This window comes from Fusarium sambucinum, chromosome IV, assembly GCF_050947815.1.
Source record: "Fusarium sambucinum isolate potato_lamoka chromosome IV, whole genome shotgun sequence".
NCBI lineage: Eukaryota > Fungi > Ascomycota > Sordariomycetes > Hypocreales > Nectriaceae > Fusarium > Fusarium sambucinum.
The window spans coordinates 66,753-84,911 of NC_139291.1; the positions used below are offsets into that span (position 1 = coordinate 66,753).

At 48.0% G+C, this 18,159-nt stretch overlaps 7 protein-coding genes across 7 annotated transcripts; 3 read left to right on the plus strand and 4 right to left on the minus strand.

Annotated features, from left to right (window-relative positions):
* Window positions 1–1,024: 1,024 nt before the first annotated feature.
* FSST1_000007 (flavin monoamine oxidase family protein) lies at window positions 1,025–3,484 on the minus strand (the record flags this gene model as incomplete). Its single annotated transcript, XM_083233439.1, has 5 exons — window positions 1,025–2,375; window positions 2,422–2,493; window positions 2,539–2,718; window positions 2,762–2,956; window positions 3,003–3,484. 5 exons carry the CDS (start codon window positions 3,482–3,484, stop codon window positions 1,025–1,027), a joined length of 2,280 nt encoding a protein of 759 aa, XP_083090189.1.
* Window positions 3,485–5,602: 2,118 nt separating this feature from the next.
* Window positions 5,603–6,643, plus strand: FSST1_000008 (uncharacterized protein; the record flags this gene model as incomplete). The annotated part of the gene is made up of 4 exons (XM_083234542.1): window positions 5,603–5,670; window positions 5,724–5,843; window positions 5,893–6,258; window positions 6,307–6,643. The coding sequence occupies 4 exons, from the start codon at window positions 5,603–5,605 to the stop codon at window positions 6,641–6,643; spliced, it is 891 nt and encodes a 296-aa protein (XP_083090190.1).
* A 227-nt stretch (window positions 6,644–6,870) lies between these two features.
* Window positions 6,871–8,484, minus strand: FSST1_000009 (F-box protein; the record flags this gene model as incomplete). Its single annotated transcript, XM_083235641.1, has 1 exon — window positions 6,871–8,484. The coding sequence occupies one exon, from the start codon at window positions 8,482–8,484 to the stop codon at window positions 6,871–6,873; it is 1,614 nt and encodes a 537-aa protein (XP_083090191.1).
* A 184-nt stretch (window positions 8,485–8,668) lies between these two features.
* FSST1_000010 (uncharacterized protein) lies at window positions 8,669–10,258 on the minus strand (the record flags this gene model as incomplete). Its single annotated transcript, XM_083223905.1, has 1 exon — window positions 8,669–10,258. The coding sequence occupies one exon, from the start codon at window positions 10,256–10,258 to the stop codon at window positions 8,669–8,671; it is 1,590 nt and encodes a 529-aa protein (XP_083090192.1).
* A 716-nt stretch (window positions 10,259–10,974) lies between these two features.
* On the plus strand, window positions 10,975–12,317 carry FSST1_000011 (uncharacterized protein; the record flags this gene model as incomplete). The annotated part of the gene is made up of 4 exons (XM_083225005.1): window positions 10,975–11,221; window positions 11,274–11,341; window positions 11,389–11,774; window positions 11,831–12,317. The coding sequence occupies 4 exons, from the start codon at window positions 10,975–10,977 to the stop codon at window positions 12,315–12,317; spliced, it is 1,188 nt and encodes a 395-aa protein (XP_083090193.1).
* Window positions 12,318–12,713: 396 nt separating this feature from the next.
* Window positions 12,714–14,152, minus strand: FSST1_000012 (RmlC-like cupin domain-containing protein; the record flags this gene model as incomplete). Its single annotated transcript, XM_083226106.1, has 5 exons — window positions 12,714–12,906; window positions 12,957–13,424; window positions 13,476–13,669; window positions 13,720–13,955; window positions 14,008–14,152. 5 exons carry the CDS (start codon window positions 14,150–14,152, stop codon window positions 12,714–12,716), a joined length of 1,236 nt encoding a protein of 411 aa, XP_083090194.1.
* A 2,060-nt stretch (window positions 14,153–16,212) lies between these two features.
* FSST1_000013 (uncharacterized protein) lies at window positions 16,213–17,791 on the plus strand (the record flags this gene model as incomplete). The annotated part of the gene is made up of 4 exons (XM_083227188.1): window positions 16,213–16,515; window positions 16,564–17,109; window positions 17,158–17,219; window positions 17,275–17,791. 4 exons carry the CDS (start codon window positions 16,213–16,215, stop codon window positions 17,789–17,791), a joined length of 1,428 nt encoding a protein of 475 aa, XP_083090195.1.
* Window positions 17,792–18,159: the final 368 nt, after the last annotated feature.

Genomic DNA, 18,159 nt, shown 5'->3' on the forward strand with positions numbered 1-18,159 from the left:
GCATAGTTCAGGGTCCTCTGCGCACTGGGCTCTCGGTTCTGCTTTCCTCTGCAAGACGTTTTTCTATACCGCCAAGTCAGTATCCCACTCGCCCACTAGAAAGGTTTTTCATTTACTTCGTTGTTCTGCAGGTACCGTTTGTGCCGATCAGTATTTTGTTTAGAGCGACCCCGTTTCTTTGGCGATTTGGTTTATTTGGTTAATCTTTTGGATTTGTTCTTGGCCGGGACGCAGAGGGCGACGAGTCCTGAGCAGCCGCATTAGCCAAAACACCCACGAGCGAACGATTGAAACCAATAGGAACTCGCTGATTTAGAGGGTGCAATGCGTCTGGACGTCAAGCTTAGAGAATGAGAATTCGTAATACTGGGCGAAGATAGATGTCGGACAGGAGACAATGTATTTCTCTTTTCTGAGTTGTCGCATACCACCAACTCTACCGTCCGTTACCGGGGCTGATGGGTTGCTGTAGACAAGACTTTCGGGTTATTTGGCAGAAGAGGAGGGAGCCGCGTCGTTTGAGGTGGTACAGTCGTTCCCACCGGCTAGTCACGGGGGACGATAACCGTTGCCTCAATGGCTTTTGTTGACATGGGCGGAGAAAACGGTCCTCGACTGGGTTGTTTGTTGAAAGAAAATACCACGAAAGGAGCTGTGATGAGAGGATCAATTTAATCGCAGACAAAAGGCAAGTTGAGAAACGTATCTTGTCGGCAGGTGGGTAGGTACCTTCCTTGTGATCAGCTTGCCCATCTCAAATTCGCACCCGGCAAGACTGACTTGGCTCCGTTTGCCATTTGGCAGGTGCAAACACAAGGTAAACAGGCAACAGACAGTAACGTCTTTGTCCAGTCAAATGTTCATCCATTGTCAATAGAGCCTCTTTGACCAACGGTAGGCAGATTACTGTAACTCAACTTTAAAGGACAACCAGCATGCCTACCTAGTCTGTGTGATCTGTGTTTAACAAAAGAAATAGTTGTATATTAATTGTTAGCCGTAAAAGACCCTGACTGATGTTTGTCTACTGTGTCTTTGTCGTCTTATCGTCCAGCTCAAAGTCGATCCAACTCTCAAGCAGAGACACTCCTATCATAGCTACCGACAACAAAATGGCTGCGCCCTCCTTGTACTCGTCATTCTTGTCCAGTGGGTCTCGCAGCACCTTGTCCTTCTCACTGACACCAAGTAGACGATCGGGCATCTCCTCTGGGAGTGGGAAGAACGGAAGTCCCGATGGCATCTTTTGAGGCTTCGCTGGCTCGCCGCCAGAAGGCCCGTCGCCAGGAGCTGCACCGAAAACATCACCACCTTCAGAGTCTGTGTCGTCTTTAGGTGCCTGGCTCAGCAACTTGACAACCTTCTTGTAGGCTTCATTATCGGGCTCCTGCTTTTGAAGACCTTCAAACATGAGATAGACCGCGCGGATGACACTCTCCAGAGCGCCAACAATCCAAGCGTGGTGGGAAGATGATGCTTCGCCGACCAAGTACAGCTGTCCATAAGCGTTGGGCTTGATAATCTCCTGCCACATGTTTGAGAATTGCCCAGGTCCAAAGTAGGCAAAAGCGCCCGACATGTTTTGGTCATTATACCAATCATACGCATGATGGTCCTGGTACTGTTCCTTGAGAAGCTTTAGAAGGTTCTTGTAATCCCAGTCCCCTTTTTCCTCGGGGGCGTGCATGAGGGCAAGGTCATGCAGGAGCACCGAAACAAGCTGCTCTTCATTCTTTGGGGAATCCGGAGAGATCAGAGCACCCATGCGTTGGGCGTCTTGTCCCCAGGTGTATGAGCACAAGAGAACAGCGGGCTTGTCAGGGTTCCAGTCCTTTCCTTCGTTTGCTTTGATGTTATAGGATGGATAGACACAAACACGAAGGGGAAGATCGGTATGCGCGAGGCCACCCTCATTGATCATAAAGGGTTCCTTCTGCCACCAAGCCGTCTTAAATTTTATAGCAACCTTGCACGAAGCACCATAGCCGAGTGCACGAATAGCCTGTTTCGTACCCCAGAGAAGTCCAGCATCCTTGAGGTTCATACGCTGGAGCGCGCCAAGGGTTGTGCTGTTGAATACTGCAAAATATTCCTTCTCCGTTGTGGACTTGCCATTGGAGATCTCCAATTTCATGGGCGTGTAATCATTCTTCTCCTTACGCTTCGGGATTTGAGCGTCGATGGCGACCACCTGGCTCTTGAATTGAATAGGATTCTTGATCTTCTTGGCCATTCTCTCCGCGATTGTTTGTGCGCCTCCATCAACGCACCACCAGTAGTTGATTGGGGTCTCACCCTCCGGTGTTGGTGGGGTGGAAAAGTCGAGCTGCTCGAGGACACATTCTGTGAGTGACTGGTCGTACCAGCCAGTGCCGCTGAAGGATTTCAGTAGTTGATCATTAACTTCATCGCGCTACTTACTATGTCGCTGACTCGAGCCATTCGATCGTGTTGTAGTTGAATCCAGGACCACTGGGCTTGTCGTCCTTGCCCCTGGCGGCGTTAGCAAATGAACGTGTTTTTCTTTCTGCAACTCACAATGCAAGGAACTGTCGAACACTCAGCTTATCAGTTCTCATCAGTTTCTCCCAAAGGGCGGTCGCTTTCGGCCCATTCTCGTTATTCTCTTTGCGAACTGCGTCAAACTCGGCCTTGGTGCTTATTATCAGCTCGTCCAAAACTCTTTCCATGAGCTTGCTGGGGTTCTCCTTCAGATATCTAAACTTATTAGCGAGTTCCCTATATTGCTTGGTACACCTACATCTCGGGGATCTTATCCTTTTCTTCGAGTCCACTGTTAATCTTAAAGGGGTCCGTCTGCTCAGTCCAGAAGTTGCCCACTTTGCGCACATCGTTGAAGTACGTAGGGCATTTTCCGTCGGCACCATCCATGTAGTATGGGATCAATCCGCCCTTTCCAGGCTTCATGCCAAGGTAGTTGAATAGCTGGAAGGTTCTATAGCTGGTAAGCAATAAGCAGTGCAAGGCAGTATGTAACTGACCTCCTCATGATGGTATTGTTGGGAAATCGCATGGCTCCAACATCGTAATAGTCATGCTCAGCATCGGAGAACCTGTGAGTATACAGACGTCCGCCCAGTCTATCCTCGGCGGCTTCCATGATATCATAGTTAATCTTGAGTCCCTCATTCTTGCACTCTTCGTTCAGCCAATCGAATACCAGAGCAGTGAAGAGTCCGGAAACACCAGCGCCAATGATTCCGATATCTAGCTTCTTGGAATCTCTAGGAACAAGACCAGTTCCGATTTCCTCCTGTGCTTTCGCCAGGATTGTACCAACCTTCATATCTTTGGTGATTGTATCAGAAAAAAGATCTGGGTTGGCTTTCTGTGCTTCCATGAGCCGCTTTGCGGCAGACTTGATATCTTCATCGAAAGCTCTTTTCGAAACATAGCGAGCCCACATGTTCTTGTAGGACTCGGTTTCGAGGCGATGCTCTTTGATGTTGTTCAAAGTAGCCATGGTGAACGGTAAGTCAGAGGATTGGTTGATGTTGAGGAGATGCTGTGATTCTGAGTCTCCTGGGCATTCGCCATCTATTTATGCGTTTCTCCCCAGTATACACCGGCCTGTTTGTACAGACTCAGCCCAGCAAGTCCATCATATCGTTGACGAAGTGGCGAGCTGAATTCTCTGGAACGGGTTGTGCCGACATCAATCTGCATTCTCCTCCAACCCCGCAGTTAGTGAATCTTCCTCGTCACATACCGGAACATAGCTGAACTTTCTCCGCAAATAGCTTCATGCTTTCCCGCCGGTGAACTGTTGAGGTTGCTATTGGATCGTAAAGATTGAGGTAAGTCCAGACCGCGAGATGGGTCAGATCTGACTAGCCTCGCGGGCCGTCCAGGACTAGCTCGCCTTGACACGAACCAAACGGTCGACATGCGTTACTTCATCAATTGATGCGCTAGTGAAACGTGGCTGGCTAGCTAGAAACTCACTATCGACGGCTAGCTCCAATACGGCGATTATGTCTCGGAATAGAGGCAAGCATTGCGGGGTCGGATTGAGTATGCAGCATTTGAAGAAACCCTAAGGTAAGAGCTGAAAGATTTGATCTCAATCTGTTGAAACATGCAGATATGCTGAATGATTGTGGCTTCTCATCACATTTCTTTGTTGAGACCGGAGAATAAAGTCAGCACATCCGGATCAGACATAGACCGTGTTCTGAGACTCTGTCAGCAATTGCCACGGCATCATCTTCAAGAGTTGGGAGTACTGACTGCTGAGCATGAGGGTCGATATTGGCACGCCGCTCATACCCGTCCCTCAAGCTCGGAGACCATTAATCGCGTATCGCTTAGACATGTCGCGATTGACCGTCAGTAGGTACGAGTGGAACCTCAGCATTTCACGAGCACATACCGTGATATAACTCGAAAGCGGCTTGGAACACATAAAGGTTGCGATCAATGCAATAGACGACTCAACTGCATCAAACCACACCGCCTCCGTGGACCAATGCACAGAGTTAAGCAGTGTTGCATATCAGTCTTCTCAGAGTTGCTTGCATGACGCCGCGAGCCTCCCATCGTCCACAAAGTCATGCCTTGTCCCTTCTCTGCATCCGATTCTCTGAAGATGGAGAAAAATCTTTTAGCTTGGCTCATCATCGGATAGGCTCGAGTTTCCGGCGGTTCTTTCCTGCAATTTTCGGGAGATGAGCTGCAAGAATTTGTCAACCTTGCTCATGGGCGCAATGTCTATGTATTCATAGCAAGTTACCTGGTTCGCCCACAGTGAAGACGGTATTGATCATGTACAATGAATGCAAAATGGTTTTCGGCGGTCCAGCCCAAGCTAGGGAACAGGTGATTTTCTTGGACAGAAACCTCATAGATTGGGATCAAGTCGAAGTTGATTTGTTTGTATTTCCTTTCTGCAGGACGATTGACTCCGGATATTTGACAGGGTGCAATCAGAAATTCGCCGACGCGATCGGGTTCTCAGTTCGGAGCACGAAGTAATATGAACGCCTCATGATTGTTTTCCATAACAACATAAGACACTTCAAGTGTGATTCGCGGGTAAGCGCTTCATCGACGTTGGTGTCAAGCACGTCATGATGAAGAGCGCGGGCACCGCGAAAGATGTCAGGTATTGGAGGAGAGATGCGATTCGGCAGATTTTGTGAAGCTTCGAAAAAATAACGATATCTTCGTGTCTTTGAACTCAATGGCGCCTGATTGGCAAATGAGAGAGATTGCGATTGATGTTAATTTGTCTATAGGGTATTCGCATACTGTGCAGCGGCCGTCATTGAGATAAGGTCGCATTTGGTGACAACTCAATATCTTTTTCGTCCGTGGTGGATGACAGGACGCGACTGGTGGGTGAGTATAATTGATTTGGGTGGTTGATTGAATATGATGAATGCATTTCTTATCGTGAACGGAGATGGTGATGCGATCGTGATGAATCAACAGCCCCGCGACATGGACGCATACTGACATCATCAACAACCGTGATAAATACTCAACTCGCTCTTTCCCAATCTTTCGCATTCTACTTTTCTTTAATTCAAACAAAAACACCAACGCAAATAATTCTTCACTAATACAATAATCTTCAATCATGTCTCAAGCCGGCAAAGATGGTACTTTCCATCCCGTTCCTGAGGCGCAAGCCCAGAACCTCCCAGGGTACGTCACAAGATTACATCTCCTCCAAATCAGCAACACTGACACTCTCACAGAACCGAAAAGGCTATGAACCCTACCAGCGAATCTACAAAGCTAGAAGGCAAGAATGAATTCCACGAGTACCGCGCTGCCAACAAGCTCGAGAACGCCAAGGCTTTCATCACCGGCGGAGAGTAAGTTCAATCACCACAGCCTCTCGCTCAATTCTGACGTCTCTACTAGCTCTGGAATTGGTCGCGCAGTCGCTGTCCTCTTCGCCCGCGAAGGCGCAGACGTGACAATCGTTTACCTCCCAGAGGAGCAGGAAGACGCCGAAGAGACCAAGCGAATGGTTGAGAAAGAAGGCCGCAAGTGTCTCTTGATTCCCGGCAATCTCATGGACAACGACACATGCAAGAACGCTGTTCAGAAGCATGTTGATGAGTACGGAAAGATTGACGTGCTGGTCAACAACGCTGCCAAGCAGATCATGTGCGAGGACTTCAAGGATATCGATTTGGAGAATGTTGAGAGTACTTTCCGAAGCAACATCCTTCAAATCTTTGCCATAACGAAATACGCTCTTCATCATATGGAGACTGGTGGCTCGTGAGTATTACTCTCCTTGACACAATCCAAGATAGCTAACAGGTGCAGCATCATCAACTCAACTTCCGTCGTTGCATTCCGCGGTACCGCTGCCATGATCGACTACGCTTCCACAAAGGGCGCCATCGTAGCATTCACACGATCACTATCCAAGCAGCTCGTCAAGAAGGGCATCAGAGTCAACGCTGTTGCTCCAGGACCAGTACACACGCCCCTTCAACCAGCATCTCGACCAGCTGATCAGATGGAGGGATTCGGAAAGCAGTCTCAGTTGGGCCGTGTCGGACAACCCAGTGAGATCGCGACGAGCTTTGTGTTCCTGGCTTCCAAGGATGCTACGCTCTTCCATGGCCAGATCCTTCACGCGTATCCTCTTGGAGACTAGAGTGCGTCGGATGGGAAAATTAAAAACAGACTGTGGTAATTTGGGTTGGTGGTCTGGAATGATTGAATGTATTGATTAACGAAGGAACTGATTCTGCCGGCGATATGTGCCGCGAGTTGGGGCAAGATATCTATAGTGTAGATAATCTAAATTAATTCGACTCTAGGAATCATGGGCTCATTACTTACATAAAAGGTGGTAAATTCCTCATGTTGACATAATTAAGCTTAGGTTCTCTTACTATAAGATTGAGCAAAGTCCGGATCGAACTCATCATACTGCATGCCAGTCCCAAATTCAACCATGCGAAATCCACTGCCACTTCCATCAACACCAAAAGGCGGAGGGCCATCGCCGTAGATATATTCGTTAACTTCCTTGTCGAGACATGTGTAACGCCCGTAATCTGGCTGATCAATGGTCACGAGAACACATATCCTGATCCTTTTATCGATATGGCGATGTCTCCAGTCCAATTTATCGCGGATGTCAGCGAGGATCCCAGCGTAATGACCTGTTCCCTCTATGACCGAGAGAAAACTTAGTTCAATGGATTGGAGTGTAGGCGGAAGTTTTCCAAGTAGTGATATTAGATCATCCTGCGTTACCTGTATCCCAGAGAGGCCAAAGTGCTTGAGATTACCCTCAGTTGACCATTGCTCAATAGGAAATATGTCGAAAAGGGAGATGGAATCTGATACCGGAGCACTCCAACACGTCGACTCCACCGGATAGTCGGTTTGTAGGGTCATTTCCTCAAGGGAATGTGCTCCGGCAATCAAACTGCGCAGTTTCCTTTTTCGGAAGAAGTCCCAATCTTCGGCATCCCAATCTGATAGGTATCTAATGCGTAGAGATAGTGTGAAGCTTTTGAGCCCTGGTCGCTTAAGCGCCCGGCATAGATTATCGTACTCCATATTAGGCTGGTCGAAAACAAGACAGTTAATCCCGGTGGCAAGTTTGTGGTTATCGAAGGAAAGCTGAGAGATATTATGAGGGAGCTTCGGGTCTGCAAAGAGCCGGGAGACGATCCGGAATCCCCGCCATTTTCTCTTTTCTTCCTTATCATCCCATCGCTCCGCAGTCAGTGGTAGAGACCCATCATCGCCGGCATAGCTCCATCCTCGCAGGATGGGATACACAAAGCCATAAGGAAATGCCCGGATCATGGGAGTCTCGTAGAGCGGAAAGAACAAAACGCCGTGTGCCGCGGGAGTGACAGTGACTTTCTCTAGATGTGGAAATCGTGATTCTTGTAGAGCATATATGAAAGCTTGCTCATCGGCGCCAGAATCGATGACATTGTCTTGCTGCTGAACAAGGTGGTTATAATAAGGAAATGCTTCTCGTGTAGGCATTAGATTGTCGAGTCGCCTTTGCTGCTCGTTGTCGCGGCCCTTGTCTACTAATCGAGACTTTACATTTTTGAGCTCTTTTTTGCAGTATCGCACGAACCAGCCCGGGATCTTCCCTTTAGACTGATATGTCATCCAATTTTTATGGATTTCATTCTCATCAGAGGTGTAGCCACACTCTATATTATCATAATCATAGTCATGTGGTGGTGGAACAAGGAGGGTGACGTCGTCCCATATTATTTCCTTGACTTGCCGACGGAAAACCTCATGACTAGCGACAGCGAGAAAGACTTTGACGTTGAGTGGATTCGCCGAGATGAAAACGCGGTCAAGTCGTAAAGGTACTTGGCTGCCGAGATAACGGCATGTTAGACGCAGACTCTTTCTATCCCGATTCGCAAGCCTGTCGAGTATATCATTAAAAAGTTCGTTGGGAAGTTTCTGAAGAAGAGATATAGATGCTCTATAGTCGGGTATGGTCATGGTGTAGTCTGTTGGCTTTCGGAAGTGTGAGAATCTAGAATTGAAAGATGTGGCTAATAGGCACGAGCTTTAACCAGAGGATAACCAACATATAGTGTTAATGTTCAATAATAGCACTGTGTAAATAGATGTATTGATGCGAATTAAGGATAACGCAGAAACATTCTCCCTTATTATCTGTATATCATCTAGCCTCAGCAAACTTGGCCCAGAGAGGATCTTCCAGAACCTTTTGCAGCAGTTCTCCTTCTGTCCCAAACACAACTTCAACACCACCATTAGGCAGGGCGGGCAGAACAACGTGTGTTCCTGGCAAGATACCAGTGTTTGGACAACGAACGGCTTCAATTCTATCTCCCAGAAGCGGACCCCATTCCACAGTGGCTAAGTCAAACTCGGCCCACGACGTCTGCACAGATGTCTTGCCAAGAACATCCAAAAATGCCGTGGGAACGAGTCTCGTGACATCTTCGAGCTTATCAATGAGTGTCACCACATCGTCGGTGAACTGGTTGGTGAGACGCAAAAGAATCTCCTTCCGTATCATTATAGCAAGATCGGCCAGACTCAGACTTCCCAAAATGTCCCGAATGGGCGCTGACACACTGATGTATTGAAGGAAACAGCCAAGAGTCTGAGGATGTACAGGCGGATCTGTACGGGTTCTTCCGTTGACAGCCATGTTAAATACCGAGGACGCATCCTCATCTTCCCCAAGACTGTCAAGGGGTGCTTGAACTGCCACAGCGGTACGCCACATCAAAGCCGAAAAGGCGTCATTTGTGGAAATCCATTGCTGGTCTGTCTCTATGGTTGCGTTTGCAGGCGCTGCCTCAGCCTTGAGAGCAGACAGGGATTCTGGAGAAAAGTAAAAGACTTGACCACGAAAGGTTGTGCTCAGCATAGCCGGGGATGCACCAGTGGGGGTGAAGGGCAGAACTGTATACTCGGGGTGATCCTCTGCTCTCCCCTTGTTGTTGCCTGATGGTTGTGTGACACGTTGTCTGTCGGCCACCATAGCATCGTCGACCACAAATGGATCGGGTATCTGAAGGCCTTGGAGGCGACGACATTCTTCAGCCCAAATTCTTGTCCACGTTAGGTATGTCGTTGCGTCACCAACCATGTGGAAGACGTTCCATGCGATGAGAACACCGCCCCGTATGAAGTTGACTTGGACAAGAGATATCGGGAGTCGCTTTCCAGGCTCAGGCCACAAGGGGCCAGGCATGAGTAGATCAGCATCAAAGGCCGTTATGGGAAAGTGTTTTGCTTTCAAGGCCTTGTAGTCCCACGAGTACACTTCTGGGTCCCTCAAGTCCTTGAATCTTACAATACCGACTTGGTCATTGGGGAGCCTTTGAAGTTTCAGGGTGTTGGCCTGCCTGGCATCAGGGTCTGGAACCGCTTCAGACGCCATGACGCCAATTCTCTGGCACGTAGCTTCGTAACCAGACTTGATGACATTCAAGACCTCATTGAGGTTGCAGTCATCTGGCAGACGCATCGGAAAGACATAGCGGAGGTAGCCTCTGGGGCCAGCACGTTCCACAGCTGTCAGTTCTGGGACGTTTTTCAGGAGTGGGTGCGAGTCATCCGGCAGACGCATCGGGAAGACATGGCGTAGGTAGCCTCTGGGGCCAGCTCGTTCTATAGCTGTCAGTTCAGGGACGTCTCTCAAAGCTGGGTGTAAAGACATGATTTCGGCTGGTAAAGATAGAAGTCTATAAAGATATTGGTAATAGTTGGGAGATGTTTCTACAGTGAGGGACATTGTTGTGATTATTTATGCACAGGATCAAGCGACGTTGGCTGGAACTTGAGTCTGTTGGTTCAACCCTGGCCCGGCCAGTTCTTCATCTCCCCTGCGCCATGTGTGATCTCAAGTGGAGATCGGAGGAGAGTCCTAGTAGTCGCGCAGACTTGATGGAGCATGCAACACATGAGTCTATTCTCACTTATAACGAATTCACTTACAAAGGTTCACTCCTTTGTAATGAACTTGTAACACACGTGACGAACGACCGATACATCATTCCCTTTATCATACAGTGCAATATGCTGATACACAGATTATTTGAACCATTTTTCGTATTAGCTGTTGGTTCACGTACAGATATATCCAAAATTTACCTTGTTGCAGGGTTCAATGATACGACGTGGAGTTGTAGTCAGCGGCACAGCATGCATGGCGCAGATCTACTACCGGAATGTGTTCCCGTTTTACCCTTGTGGAAATAAGACCGGGCGGTAGACTTGACAGTTGAGGAAGGCAAACGGAATCCCAGCTTTCTGTATTTGCGTGTTGGGTATGTATAGTTCACCTGCATTTTCTCCTGGACATGTAACATCAGCAAATTACTGATTTATACCCTTGGAATCGCCTTTTATCTATTAACGGCGGTAAAAATTCGCGCTATTGACAACAGGTGCCATCCCAACTTTCTTTTTGATGGTTGCGCCACTCCCTCAAGTAATGTTTTGTTTAATATGAATCTCCCAATGGATCCCCGAATCGTCGCCTTCGCTGGTCCACCACCTTCAGATATTGATCTGGATGCCGACACTGCTACCTCCGACAGGGCAGCCATCATTGCAATCCTGATTCTAGCTTTGGTGGCTATTACGCTTCGATTCGCTGCGCGAGCAGTTCAACGTACGAGGGTACATTTGGACGACTGGATCATCGTTTTGGGCACGATACTCGTGGGTGGAACTGCAGGATTAGCTATAGCCGGCATGTACCATGCGACAATATACACTGTTGACAAAGTACTAATAGTCACAAGGTGGTTTCTACGGAGCGGGCAAACACATATGGGCCGTCGAGATGGATGACTTGCAACAGATTTACAAGGTACAGTCAACTCGAGAAAAAATAAAGCTAGACTAACGAATGCATAGATATTGTTTGCCTACACGTTTCTTTACTCGGCATCCTGTGCCGTCATTAAAATTTCGATTCTCCTTTTCTATCAACGTATCTTCCCCTCTACCGAACTATTCTTCCGAGTCTCGATAATCTTTGGTTACTTCCTTTCCTTCTCATATCCTGTCGTGGTCTGGGTGACGATGGGAAATGCGTGCAGACCCTTTGAACACTTCTGGACACAATTTGCGGGGACGAAAGGAAGCTGCATCGATATCAACACCTTCTTCCTTGCTCTTGGGATAGTTAATATGATCAACGACTTCTATATCTTGCTTATACCCATTCCTCAAATCTTCCAACTACAGATGTCATTGAGGAAAAGACTTGGGATTACTGGTATCATGATGCTCGGTAGCTTGTACGTTTCAGCCATTACGTGCCACAAGATTTTGTTATGCTAATCAACCTCGACAGTGTTTGTGCAGCTAGTGCAGTACGAATCCACTTCCTCACAGAACTTACAAAAACAGCAAACGTCACACGCGCCATGGGCCCCATCTTCATCTGGTCAGACCTCGAGCCCTGCGTCGCCATCGTGTCTGCCTGCCTCCCGCACCTAGCACCTTTACGCCACATCCTTCGTCAAAAGCTCTCTTCAGCTTTTGGCGCCGAAGGAACAGGAAGCGGAACTGGGACATTGACTGGCGGCAAAGGGTGGAAGGATGGCGGATCTAATTCTAACGGGCCCCTTTTCACATATGGCGGGTCGAATTATTTCGGTGGTGGTGAGAGGTTGAGGCTCGGAGATCACGATGATGAGGTTGAGTTGACAAATCGGGTGACGGCTGGTCCTGCCACTCCAGACATACCCTGTGGTAGCTCTGACTCGACGGAAGATAGATCCAAGCACGAAATTCATGTGCAAACAAGTTATACCCAGACGAGGGAACGTCGTATTTAAGAGGTCAATAAATAAATTCAAGTACCATTGATGGGCCATCAGTAACAAGTCATGATCAATCATGCCCTCAAATCTTCCTTTAACCAAAGTTTGGGCAACAGTGCCAATAGCAGCACCATGACGCTGTAACTTATCTCGTGATGGCGACATAATGAGGTCTACACTGTCACTGTCCTCCTGTCGTCAAGGACTTCTATTGAGTGTGGGATGATGGCCCGTGGTTACAGAGTGAGGTAAACAAGACAATAGCGTGTTCTTGGAGGAATTTCGAATATAATATTAAATATGATACTACTATTGTTTAAGTGTATCCTAAAACAGGTACCTACAATATCTTAGAGTACTCATGACAAGCTCTGAAGTGAATTCTACTACTAAATTATCGCATCGGATTGTCTACTCGATAAGAACTTGCTTCTCCTTCTTCAGACTCTCAACAAAACTGATCGATACGTTGAGAGTCTGAGCAACAACCTCGGGAGGCGTCAAAGCAAGCCATTGGGTCAAAGAAATGTCAGCGACGCGGTCGGACTTGTACACTTCGATCCAAATGAGATCCTCATCCTCAGACGTGTTCTCAATGTAGTGACTTTTAAAATTAGCACCAACTTCAACAATAGAAAAACGCCAACTACTTACCCAGAGTTGTCGGGGAACGCTGCAGTGTCACCAGCAGAAAAGTCAAAGGTCCGAGCAGCAGCGTTGCCGATAAACACTGTAGCCTTGGCCTTACCCTGGTGAAAGTACAGCCACTCTTCAGCATTAGGGTGCCAATGAAGCTCACGTAGACCACCCGGCTTTAGTGTCACAAAAGTCGCGGCGAGTGTCTTGGAGGCAGGGAAGTTGGTTGAGTCAATCTTCCAGAACTTGCCACCTGTACCACCAATCTTCTCGGGTTCGTGCTGGAATGTGCGGTAGACGAAAGAGCTGTTACCTGAGAGTTTGCCGGCTGGGCCATCGGTGACGTTCTTCTTGCTGACCTCGGCGTTCAGGATGTAGGGATTAGGGCTGGTGACGTTCTCAAAGACCGAAGGGTCGACGCCAAAGTTCTTGGCGAGGATGTCTTTGGGAGTGTGAGTGATCCAGTCGTCGACCATGAAAGTGGTGCTATTGATACATTAACATTTGTCTTCAGCTCGTCGCGCGTGTATAACTTACCCAACTTTGTCAAAGTCGGCCTCGTCAAAGACCAGGAGATACTCATTCTCATCCGCGAGACCTTGAATGGTGTGAGCAGCCCCCTTTGGGAAGTACCAGATGTCCCCGTAGTTGAGAACTTCTTCCTGGTATCGGCCGTGTTCGTCAACGGCAGAGACAAGAACAGACCCGTTGTATACGAAGCCCCATTCGGCCTTTTGCAGTTAGTTTCAATTCAATTGGAGCACCGGACCGTGGAACTCACAACGCGGTGCCAGTGAAGTTCACGAATAGCGCCTTTGACAAGATGCTGCTGAGCACCAGAGATGTCATGACTAGAGGGAAGGTCTTGAATGACCTGCTCACGAACCCATCCACCCTTCAAGAGCCGAGTCTTGGAGTCGGAGAAGCTCCACTTGAGGTTAGGAACAATACCGTTGTCGGTTGACTGGCGCCCGAGGTTATCGGGGTTCTGAAGATCAAGTTCCTCATTGGTGCCGCCTAACCAGGCCATGAGTATCTATAGTAAAGATCGCAAGTTGATGGGGGTTACCTAGAATAACGGAGCCTTTGCCCTTTCCGTCGTATGGCTGGTCATTCTCGAAGCCGGGTTTCTGAGCGTCTTTAGGAGCAGCAGCGACAAGACCTGTTCCAAGGCACAAGGCCAGCGCAGAGGATAAGAATGATGTACCTTTCATGATGGCCACAGCTCGATTGGCAAAACAAAAGATAAAACGTAGAAGACGCGAACGACTAAATCAAGGGAGAAGGTGTAGGAAGATGTAGACGCGGGTCGGTAAGTGTCGCACCCGATAACTTATACTTCCAACAACGCACTTGTTATCACGGCATGCAGTCATGCATGGCGTTCAAGTCTGGAAATTATGACAGTCGCAGGTTAGTCGTCCTCGACTTACACGGGCGGAATTATGTCACTCAAAGAAACAACGATCGCCATGGCTGCATGAAGCTATCGAATAACTGAACCGTACCCAATGGTAGCTTAAATCGCGTATTCTCGCCAAAATGCTACCCATCGCATTTCGTGGCTCTCAGAGTGCAACCGCTACGGTGAAGCCATCCCCGCGCACGAGCTTTCCGGCCGAAATGATCTGCAAGCCTCTTGCCAAGACGGATACAAGCGAGCTTATTCCCTTTTCGTTGAGTGTGGTGGTTAATGTAAATCTGGGGTTGACGACATTGTTAGTGTAGTTAACGTGATTGATCTGCAGTTTTAGTGCGGCTCAAATCTGGGCGGACGAATCAGACTCCACGTTGTAAGCATAAGTTTATACTAATTGATAGTGGTATTATTCACCGACGAGCGGCTTGTTCCTGATAATCGGATTGAGTTCTGTTAAAATTCTGTGGGGTAATTGGAGGGGAATGGGTCTTTGGGTCTTGGTTACATATCGGGGACACACACATGCTTGTCTCATGACGGGCTTCATCGCCCGATATTCTGTAAGTATTAAAACTTGACAACTCACTTCATGGTTTGATTTGGTTCCGTCGGTCCGTCGGTCTGGGTCCAAAGGCATCGCAGGGATGATAGTCGCAATCGCAACTAACATGGCGTTCTCCCAAAGAGTCGAACTACCGTGAAGATCATTCACGAATCAAGACTGGTAAGACAACAAACTAGTTAGCAACATCCCAAAGGGGAATATTGTCTGTGGAGAATCTCAAGCGGCATGTATAAGTGCCGAGGACTCGTGGGTGCCTGGTAGTAGTCGGGATAAGGGAGATTGCTAGTAACATAAGGCTGATTGCCCCTGGCATGGTAAGTTGTATAGTTCAGCGCTTTGACTCTGTTAGTTCAATGCTGTCTCAATTTATCATGGCTAATAACACTCGAAACTAATGTCATTCTTTAGATCTGTTGATCGAAATATCACAGAGAGCGTGGGATGGAACGTAGGGGCCGACTATCAACGTTATCCTAGTTAAGCTTGAACTTACCGTGCTACAAGACAACTTGTGTAGAGAATCACCCTGACTTCATAGCAGAACTAGAATCCCCCTCTCAGTTCATAATAGTTTTCACACAGTATTACTGAGTGATGCGACTGTTGCTTGGTCAGCGACTGGCTTCGAATCAATGCCTCAAGTCCTATAGTACTGAGTAACTCAGGCTAATCAAGTCGTAAACTCTTAAAGTCATGCTTGTCTCAGCTCTGAGGTACTTTGAATGCATATACAGGGGGTGGGTAGGTTAGCCTTTAGACAGGGTAGAATGGAGTAGTATGGTCATCCCAAGTTGGCATCTTCGACAACCCATAACTATCTGCCCAGATGACCATTCGCCTTGTATATTGCAGCCCTCAGCTTGACCTCTTTAGATGGAAATGTTGCAGATCAGTTCCGCTAAGGATCGGGAGCTTCACTTCCGTCCTGCCTACCTGTCTTTCTCGCCAGCAAGATTGAGGCTAGAGAAGGAACAGTTAAAGCTGAAGGGTTGAAGGCGTAGAACGCGGAGATTGTGATAGTCGCGTGAAAAGAAACTCATCACTAGGTCTGATTGTGTCTTCGTGAGGCTTGAAGGTGCAATTGTCGAGGGCAAAGACCAAGAACTCGGTCAGAGATGATGTTCAGGAGATCTGTAGAAAGGAGGCATTGCAAGCGATGGCATGATCGAGGTATATAACACTTCGAAAACTCCCTCAATCTTTCTCAATCATCCAACTCACATCATCAACTTGCTCACTTCCTCATCAGATAACAGCAACTGAGTCTTCTTCTTCACATTCTTGGGACAATGCCCTCTCTCGTCTCCTTCACAGCCCTCTTGGGTGCCCTGGCATCTCAGGTTTCAGCATCACCAGCTGACCTCAACAAGAGAGGACTCAGCCTGCCTCCTCTGATCCCCAAGATCCCGGGTGTCACCGAGCCTCTGGCTGATAACGCTCCTCCGCTGCCCATCCTTCAGCTCCCCACTCCTCCTCTGGATAGCCCTCCTTTCAAGACATCCAACATCAAGCCCAAGAAGATCGGATACTTCTGGACCGGTGCTGGTGACAACAAGCACGCCGACTTCCTTGTTACTGCTAGTTTAGACGATGTGAGTCACCCTTAAGAAGAGTTTATAGACAACGTTAACAAATTTTAGGATACTTTTGGTGAAATCATTCACATCACCGATGTGAACACTAGTGGCAACTCGCCTCACCATCTGGGAAGCTCCCTGGATGGAAAGAGCCTTGTCGGCGGTGGTCTACTGTCTCTTCTCAAGACACAGGATACGGCCTTTTACTTCGACACCTCTGACCCTTACCATCCCAAGTTCGACCACAGTAACCGGGGCATCTTGGGCTCCATCGTCGATGAGATCCGAGCCAAGCCTGATGGTGGTTTCTTCATCACCTACATGGGCAGTGCTGTCGGCACGTCTCCTGGACGTCTGATTGAGACTGACGCTGGTGGCAACATCATCCACGAGTGGCCTGAGGATGTCGAGAGTACCCTGAACGTCCTTGAGCAGCAGTTCTCTCCTCACGGTCTCGCTGTTGACTTTGACAAGAACATCATCCTTACTTCTGACTTTGTTGTGCCCATTACTATCCTGAAGCCTACTGCTGGTATTAAGAAGGCTGATACTCTTCGCCTTTGGGACCTCAAGACTCGCAAGATCATTTCTACTATCACTATTCCTGACGTAAGTTATCCTTTCAAAACAGTAGAAGAGGAAATCTAACAGCAACAGGGCCAAGGTATCCAGGATGTCAAGTTCATTCCCGGCAACAAGGAGAGCGCTGCTCTGGCTACGTGAGTACATCCAAAATCATGCCACCTTACTAAGTTACTAATCTGGTGTCTGTAGTGCTGTTGGTCCCGGCCAAGTATGGATCATCTACCCCTTCCGCAAGGACTCCAAGGGCAACCAGGGTGTTGCAAAGCTACTGTACGACCTCGGCGACAAGGCTAAGGAATCTCTGGCTATTTACTCCGACATCACCGACGACGGCAAGCTCGCTTACTTCACCATCACCCTCGGTAACCACATCGCTGCTCTCGATATCTCCGACCTCGACAACGTCAAGCGTCTCGACGACCCCAATGAGGAGCAGCCCATCATTGGCCCCCACTACGTCAAGATCTCTCCCGATAAGAAGAACTTGCTTGTTACCGGTTACTTTGTGCAGGGTGGAGATATCTCTATCGTCAACACTCCCGCCGATTACAAGGGCCACTGGATCGACATCAACGACGACGGATCTCTTAGCTTCAACCGCACCATTGATTTTGAGAAGATCTTTACAAGGAGCCGCGGTGGCGCCCGACCCCATAGCTCTGTCATCTTTGATCTTACTGATCCTAAGAACCCTATCTATTACTAGAGGCTTACCAACAGGATGAGCTTAGAGGGAGTCGCTATGATAATATGAAGTTGTTTGATGAATTGAAGTTGGATTTATAGTGGTGGTTATGGATTAATCTATTTATATTTCTTGCCTTATGAGGTTTCATTTAGTGGTCGGTGTCCCCGCCACTTAGATATTCGACTTATTATCGTACATGATTCATTCATCAATGTTTTCTATGAACTGATTTGCGCGATTGTTTTTTATCATGTCAGAATCTCACGGCTAGTAAAGAGAGCTAACAGCGGATAATCTCGACGATGGAGGTTCAATAAGGACAAGGAATATTATGTATAACTGGAGATATCTATCATCTGCTGCTTGACTATACAAGAGGTTGATAT